The sequence below is a fragment of the Pelecanus crispus genome, chromosome 4 (genome assembly GCF_030463565.1).
Source record: "Pelecanus crispus isolate bPelCri1 chromosome 4, bPelCri1.pri, whole genome shotgun sequence".
Classification (NCBI taxonomy): domain Eukaryota; kingdom Metazoa; phylum Chordata; class Aves; order Pelecaniformes; family Pelecanidae; genus Pelecanus; species Pelecanus crispus.
This window is the reverse complement of record NC_134646.1, coordinates 56067026-56075849: the sequence shown is the minus strand read 5'-3', so window position 1 is coordinate 56075849 and position 8824 is coordinate 56067026. Positions and strand designations below refer to the sequence as shown.

Below are 8824 nucleotides of genomic sequence, written 5' to 3'. Positions count from 1 at the left end.
GGTGTAAAATGCTTTAGATTCAGGGAGAGGAATGGAGAAACATTTGACACTTGACACCCCACAGGCTGGTAGCTGGGGCATGCATATAGTGTGTAGAAGGTATTAGTCCCATATTCATCCTGAGGAGAGTTTAGCATTAAGATTTCCCACTTCATAGACAAGTGCTGTCACTATGCAGTAGCCTACGAAGGTCTCATTTCAAACCACAATAAAGAGAAGTGAATTAAAGTCTAAACTTCGTGGTTTAAATTCCCTTGCACTTTTTTTAGTACAAGCTGTTATGATTCTTTGAGTCCTGATACCCCAATAGTGGCCAGCCTTGCACTGAGTCCAAAGGTGTACACAGTGCAGAAGAGGAGGTCAAAAAGTGGACAACAGAGTGAAAAGGTGGGAGCTTTAAGTACAGATTTAAAATAAAGGAAGACATTGCTACACAAGAGCAGGGACTTTTCAGCTGTAAGAAGTGAGATGGAAGAAACACAAGTGGGAAAAAATGAATAAGGCTTTAAGGGAAACTGCTACTCCCCAAGCAAAAGCCGCAATACAATTAGATCAACCATTCCCTAACTGAACATAATAAATCCTTTCAAAGGAGATTCAGTCTGTACAAACAGTCTATTCCTCCGACCACTCCTCTAAAGGCACTTCATGCCAACTGCTAAAAGGCACTGAAGTTTCTTTACTACAGGTACCCACAGAAATGTTCATAGACCTGTACAATGGTATAAATAACTAGATTGATTAACTGGCACTTGAAGTAAGTAGCACTTGATAAACTTCCCTGTCAATAGACAGGACATAAGAAAATACATGCAAGAAAAGCAAACAGATCTACTCATAGCCCCCACCTCTAAATTTCCAGTCCCTTTTAATGAAGTGAAAAGTTTTAGCTATTAAAAATTTTGTGACTCTTGTAATGCTACAGAACACCGGTACAAAATGTGAACAGTACAATATCCATGATATAATATATATATTTATATTTTAATATATTACATTTATTTCTACATAAAGAGGCTATAAATACTGTATATGCCTTATATTCATGGTTCCCAGCATTTGACATTATAGTAAGTACAAACAAAAAAAACCCCACTATAAAAATACAAAAAAGAACTCAGTAGAAATAGCTTTACATTTTAAAATCTTGTAGCCTGCATTGTGTATATCAATAGAGTTCTGGGACTACAAGAGCACAGGTAAGAAGTTGTCCAACATATAGTCACAATCTCACCACTCGAAGATCAGAGCTGCCATGAAACCAGTCACGGATTCCCAAGACTACATAAATCAAGATATCTGGCGGTGCAAACAGACTTGGAGTTTGCAAAGTAAAGGAGACAGACCTACATCTGAGGGAGGGGGGATGAGATGAGAAGGCAGGGTGCCCTTAGGATACCCCAACAGGACCACAGGGCTCCCTACAGTCCTAAGGTAGATTACATTGCCCTTTCTACCTGTTGTAGAGGCTGCCCCAGTGGCGATTCAAAGCAGGATGCATTTTCTGCAGCCGTTTCAGACGAGCCCAGGTAGGTGCCTGGCATGGGCCAAGGGTGCCTGGGAGGACGGGGGGGCAGAGCCACCCCAAGGCCACCCCCAGAGGGGATGCATGCCCCCCCCAGCACCCGTGTCCCATCCCTTGGCTCAACGCTCTGCCTCCTCCCTACTAACCAACCTCACCAGGCAAGTCTTCCAAGGAAATGCAGCTCATGAGGTCTGGTACAGCAATTTTTTTTCTCCGCCAAGGACAGAGACCATCGCCCCCACCTATATTTAGCCCAGCCTATGTTTAGTCTCAGGCTGTTGGTGAGTGCCAGAGCCTTGAGCTGGAGGTTCCTTTTTTTGTTTGTGGAGGTGCAAGCAAGGGATAGCTCTGAGAAACAAGAAGCCAGTGCCGTGCTGTTTCCTTCCTGGAATCCAGCCGCAAGGGGAAAAACAAAAAAAAAAAAAAAAAAAAAAAGAAAGAGCAGGGCTGTGCCATTATTTCGTACAACTAGAAACAGTTAAGTTGAACGCCTCGCCGCTGCCTGAATTGGGCAGGCGCCCGGCATGTCACCAGGGTCCCAAAGGCCACCACACTGCCTCTGCCATCAGGTCGGCACAGCACCCACACACCGCAGCCAGGACTTTGCCCCCTCAGCCGCCAGTGTCTCTCGAGGAAAGCGCCCCGCAGCCCGGCACAGCGCAGTTTTGCTGCCAGATGCTTCTGCATCCTCTTCAGGAAAAATAAACGTCTTTTCCTAGTCTCACAGACACCGTCTTCCTACACATCAAACCTGAATACCACCAGTCCAGACAAGGAAGGCACATCCCGGGGAGACCCGGAGCCGCCGGCTTCGCCCTAGAGCGGCGGGGAAGCGAGCGGCGCGGCGCCTTCGTAGGCGAGCCCGTGCGCGCGGCAGAGCGGGGGCGAAGCCTCCTGGGCGCACAAGAGTTCGGTCTCCTCGCTGGAGTAGACGGTGGTGTCCATGTCGTCCGAGTGGTACCCCGACTGGTACCCACTTGTCTGGTTGGAGGCTTCGGACATGACGGACTCGTTACTCTTGCTAGGCACCAGCGTGCTGCGAAAAACAAGCAGAAACAGGACTGAGCGAGCTGTGGAGACTGTCTTCTGGAGGCCAGGTGAGCGATTCCTGCCGGCAGCTGCTTTCCATCACCGCAACAACCGAAGCAAAATGGTGCACTTAGCAAAACTGGCTTCAAGCCTTTTTAAACATGCATTTGATTATAAGGAGAGACCTTTTCATATGCCCTAACTTCATTAACGCATGAAAAAGATATTTAATTTTATGACAATACAAGGAGTTAAGATTGCAACCGCAGGTGAAATGGAGAGAAAATTTTGAGAGGCTTCACACATTTCAGCTGTGGTGCAATCGTAACTGCAGTATACCTTTGTTTGCTCTGAAGTTGTCCTGAAAAAAGTAATTCCTGAGAAGCTGTCAGAGAGCATACGTGAGGTTTCAGCTCCGTGAAAGCCACTGTGCTTCCTGTGAACTGCACAATGAAACCCCTGTACAATGGTCTGAAAATACACCCAGGTACATCCTGAAAACTCAAGAGTCAGCTTTAGAAAAAAAGAAAGAAAAAGGAAAAAAAAAAGAGCTCTTTGTCATTGCAGACAGGCCCTCACAAATGCACTCAATTGTGTGCACTGGCTCAATTCCTTCGAGGGGTGGTTGATGCTTTTGCAGCTGATAAATACAAGTCCTTTCTGCGGTGCTAGCTGATGCTTCCAACAGTTGTGTTACCTCTCCTCTCCCGGTACCAAATGCAGATGACCAGGCATACAGTGCACAATTTTTCTTTGTGTTTTTAAATACAGTAAGAAAAGATTTTGTCTTCTAAAAATTTTACAAACCAATCGGTCTTCTGACATACTGCAAGCAAAAGGTCATATTCAATCCTACACGCAGCCTGAGCCTTACCTAAAGGGTATTTTCACTTGTTTATCGCTCTCTTCCAATGTCTTCAGCTCTTCAGATGCAAGAACCATCCCACTATCTGTCTGGTTTTCCTGCAAACGTGTTAGAAATGCATTAAATGGAAAGGGATTAAAAAAAAACACACTACAAAACAAGACATCAAGAGAAGGAAAAGACATACAAACAACAGACAAACTCACCTCCTGAACAACTTTTACAGTGGCTACCAATGGGACATCTTCAAATGTTTTCACACTCACAGGGCGGCTTTTTCTTTTGCTACCTTGTCGGTACTGACTGAAAAGAAAACAAAACAAAAAAAGTTTTGTGTCCAGTATCCACAACTTGGCTGCAAACAGCCCAATGATATCAGAATCCTTTTATCTCTCTACAGAGAAGTTAATCTTTTTTTCAAAACATATTATGCAAACCTCAAAATATCCAGTTATTGAAAAGGATGAACAGCTTAGAAAGTGGTATGTTTCTGACCTTCTGCTCCTGACAACCTTGATCTCTGAGCAAATTCTAAGAAACGGCTTTGAGAAAATAGCTCCTTTCCTCAGTTACACTGGAGGGCTTCACTTCCTGCAAGCTTCACTTAGAAGTATAATAAACAGAGGAGCCCTGGAGCACAGACATGTGTCTCTTCTTTGGACTGCACTTCTGAGACCCCTGGCTGGACCTAGGACAACAACAGCAGACTCAGCAGACTGCCGCCCTTAAACCATGGGGATCAGGACAGAGAGTGCTACATCTTTTGAAGGCTCTTCTCCAAAAGAAGCCCTCTGGTCAGGATGACATCCATAAAAAATATTGGACAAAAAAATAAAATTGACTTTCATGAAGGTACTAATACAGCAAACAAAACAGCTAGCCTCAGCTTTCTGTCTAAGTGGATATGGAATAGAATGGATGTTGTCCCAGTTAAACAGGCCCGATTTATGTTCCTAACAGCTAACGACGGAAAAGCCATGGAGTTAGAAGAGGTGACTGCATCCACATGAAATGCAAAGCTGGAGGCAATCGAGAGCATCATTCATCCCAGTTCCCAGCTTTGAGTCTAGCTATGCTGAGTCCTGCCTATCTCCAACAGACATTTATTTAAACTGGTGGGGATTTTACAAGTTCCCTGTGTAGCCTGCTCAGGTGTTCAATCACACTTTAGAATGTTTTTCAAATATAAAACCCAAATATAAAACCCAAATATTTGCTGCAAATAAAATTCATCCCCCTATGGGGAAACAGAATAATTAATTAGCATCCTCTTTCGAGCAACTTTTCATATACTGAAAACTGTTACTATGTTCCCTCTCCATTTTCTCTTCCTAGACTTAACAAAACCAGTTCTTTCAAGATCTCTGCACTGACCGTATCTTCTGCTCCTGTTACTCTGCAATGGTATCTAATCCACTTCCCAGCCAACCCTGCCAGGACCAAAAACATCTAGTGGACAATCCAGCCCACTTACCCCCCTGGACAACCTGACCTTGAATGATGAGAAGTTCATTCCACAACTTGCCTTCTTAGTCTGAAAGCTCCCCATGTGCTTGCATTTAATTGTCCACACAGGCACAGAACTGCATGGCCAGGACTACGGTTACCAGGGTGGTGAGGACTGGGAATCCCAGCCTCTTGATCTGAACGACCTCCCAGGTGTGGGAGTCCTGCCGCTGCTCAGCCCAGACAAGAGCCAGCCTACACGGGCTACAATGAATGAGATCCTCCCAGTTAAGCCAAGTTACTGTGCAAACAGGACGAGAAATAGTGTGCAGGCAGAGAGAGGCCACACGTGGAGTCCGACTCCTGCCCGGTGGCGGTGAGGGCTCAACTGACGTTCTGACAGTATTTCATGACACGTGTTTGCATTTTGTAATAGACAGTCCCATAAAAAAAAGGGCCAAAAATGCCCTACAGAAAATCAAAATCCATCTTCCCTGCTATCCACCAAACCAATTATTCTCTCAAAAAAAAGGAAACTTGGATTGGTTTGATTTGATTTTTTCTTGACAAATTCATGCTGGCCATTTTTAGTTACTTCATTTTCCTGTAGGCATTTACCATTATTTATCTGATTGTTTATTCCAGGATCATTCCTAGGATTCAAGTTAACCTGATTTCAGGGTTACTCCTTTTCTGTTTTTTCTAAAAACAGGCATTATCTTTACACTTTCTTAAATCTTTACCTCACCTACTGTCCTTAATGACAATCTTTCAAGGTTCAGAAATTGCGTATCTATTTCCTAAGCCAAATACAGCAGATGTTACGAGGTCCTGCTGATTTTAATTTACCTCAGCAATCTAAATATTCTTTAATATTCGCTGTTTTCCCTGTGCTTGCTTCTCCTCCTCCAGCTTTTAGAGATTGTATTTATCAGCCTCTCCTCACAGTTAGTACTTTTGTGAAGACTGAAAAAAGCATTACTGAACAGATCGATCTTTTCCACTATGTGTATAGCAAGATCTGTGCCTACAAACCAGAACAGAAGAATAAAGCCCCAGAACATGTCTGAAGCTCCCCACTTTGCCTCTCCTAGCATGGTTTCCACAAGTGCTTTCTCACAAACCCTGTCACACTGTAAGACAACAGAAAAGAGGTTCAAAGTCTCTTTAAAAGGTTGATGGAGAGCTTTTACTTCTGTTCATAACAGGAAGTGGGGACTGGGAAAAGCCACATAGGAAGCATTAGAAGTGGAAAATAGGTGTGATGTTTTCAATGTTAAATCATGCTTTTCTGTCTTTTAAATATTTATATTTTGGACTGCCCCACTACTAAAACATGGGGTTGAGAGTTCAGCTCTAGGACCGTAAGTTCAAATGAAGTGCAAAATACACTGTGCCTATCTAGTCTTCTCCAGGACCACATAAAAATGTGATCCCGCAGTACTCAAAATCATTAGGAACTTTGTCTTTGGTGGATATAATATAAGCAGTGAGGGAGAGAACTCCACTTTGTGGAAACCATATGAAAACTGCCAGCAGAGTCCATCGCTGCTCTGATGGTTGGGTCCGTCTCTGCTCTGATGGCTGGATCCATCTCCTATCCTTCTGCTTCTTCTGAGATTGCAGCAAGCACCTCAGGGCTCCCAGCATCTAAGCATCTGAATTTGATCTTGGACATCACTGGATGAGAAAATATCTTTCTCCCTTACATCCTGTGCCTGAGGTCCTCACAATGTCCAACATAAGTCCTGCTTAACTGCATTACTACAAACTCCTCATCAGGGGAGTCACCTCTGCCACAATACCCAACAGCATCTACCACTGTTGGTCCATCGTGGATGCCCCAGCAGCCCACTAGAAGCAAGCAGTAGCCAAAATCCAGTGATGACACTATTTAGGTCGCATTCCCCTTGGCTATCAATTCATGACCTATTTACCAACATTTCACTTTAGGAGGGTAAATGACAGGGAGGTTATTAATGACAGATCTATTACCATTAATATTTTAGGGAGCTGCAATACAAGAGTGTGAACACAACTGAATTGGATTGGTAAAACTTTGTATTTGTTCTGGTTCTGAAAAACTAAATAACAAATATTCGTGCATTTTTTTGAACGAGAATACCAAATCTTGAAAGGGTAGAAAACAAAAAAAATTCCCTAGCATTTGGGGAGGTAAGAAACTAGTTTTTGCCTGCAAAAACTCTACAGATTCATTCTTATCCCTATGGAGGAGGTTAAATATGGACCAGGCAGCTGAAACCTCTTCCTTTCATTTTCCCTGCCCCCAGCATGAACAAAACCTGCCCAGAGGCCCCAGTAGGATGTCCACCATATAAAATACCTAATTCCTGCTGTGTTGTCATAATGGAATTTAGGATCACAGACTTCCTCTTCCTCCCTACAGGAAGCAGGTGAAGTTGGGAGAGAGAGACCTGAATCCTCTTCCATATTCAGCGATACTGACAAAGGAAGGACAATGTAGTCTTTACCATCCTGTGGAATGCAGTGAAAAAATACAAAAATTAAACAAGGCTACAGAGATACACAGACATAAACAGCTACACACACATACGTGGAGAATGCAGCAGTCCAACAGAGCTACCCTGGTTGTTTTATTAAACTATGAGCATTATACCACCCTTACAGGAGCAGCTTCATTAAAAGAGGGAAACTTAGTAAGAGCCACTGCCAAGTAGTTTTCAATAAAAGAAAGAGATTTATATATGATATACCATAACATAATGCATAAAATGCACTTTTTCTTTATGTCTTTGAAGTAAAAAATTTAAATCTTAGTAATGTTTGAATTGCAGTGACACAAAGAACATTAACCTGAGGGAAAAAAATAACCTTAAACTGAAAGTGAGATTGAGTTGGACTACAGCATGTGAATCATGAAGCCTAAATTAAGTATAAGAAGTAAATGAAAAAACATTTTAAAAAATTTCTTCCACTTGTTTACATTTCTGCTCTAAAGCATGAAGAGAAAAAATGGATTATGCATCCTTCAGTACTGTGTACCTATTTATAATCACGTCAGAACTAATTTTGTAGATTCCCCCTTTTCTCTAATTTTTTTTGCTTTTATCCCTTTTGCACTACAATAGGACACATGTATAATTAGGTATTAGTTATCAGACAGTAAATCGTGTTTGTCTTTTATAGTCACAGTACACTGCAGTTTATGACTAAATCATTAGTAATCCAACCATATTAGGTTATGGGCAAATATACATACGGTATGTTCTGAACATAGAAGGGAACATGTTTTTTACTGTGAGGGTGACCAAGCACTGGCACAGGTTGCCCAGAGAGGCTGTGGAGTCTCCATCCTCAGAGGTATTAAAAAACCATCTGGACATGGTCCTGGGCAACCGGCTCTAGGTGCTTGAGGAGGGGGTTGGACCAATGACCTCTAGAGGTCCCTTCCAACCTCAGCCAGCCTATGATTTTGTGATACGTAAGATTCAAGCTGCCCTGTACGAAAGTGAACAAATTCTATCCTTTCTGAGTTTTGGTAGGCACAGAAGACACAATACTTCGGAAGGACAGGTAATTCCCATCACTACCAATAGGTCAGAAAGGGAGAACTAGCCTAATAGGAGAGAATGTGGCAAAATCCAGCCTCCTTCATCTGAATGCTCACATCTATTGCCCTGGCCTTGTCCACGTTTGTGGTGCATGAAGAGGGAGCCGCAAGATGGAGAACCCAGGAGGGAGGGAGGCCCGCTGTACCCCACCTGGAAGCAGTGGGCTGTCTTACCACAACGCCTGTACATTAGACAAGTTTAATACTCTTATCCACATGGAGCTGGTGACAGGCAGTGAAATGCCTGTATCCTTGTCTTCCAGAAGAGTCATTAAAGACACTGCATCCCACATCCTCACATATGCTAAGATATCCATCTTTGGCACAGTAAGATCAACAGGAGCTACCTGCCGAAATGCCTCTGCAG

At 43.2% G+C, this 8824-nt stretch overlaps 1 protein-coding gene across 1 annotated transcript in view; it reads right to left on the bottom strand.

The window, feature by feature from the left end:
- Window positions 1-2341: 2341 nt before the first annotated feature.
- Window positions 2342-8824, bottom strand: part of KDR (kinase insert domain receptor) — a 30879-nt gene continuing 24396 nt past the window's right edge. Inside the window, exons 27-30 of the mRNA XM_075708941.1 lie at window positions 7210-7361; window positions 3626-3722; window positions 3429-3517; window positions 2342-2561 (exon numbers count right to left, since the gene is read on the bottom strand). Of these exons, the coding sequence (XP_075565056.1) occupies window positions 2342-2561; window positions 3429-3517; window positions 3626-3722; window positions 7210-7361 (558 nt within the window). The remainder of the gene's footprint in view (window positions 2562-3428; window positions 3518-3625; window positions 3723-7209; window positions 7362-8824) is intronic.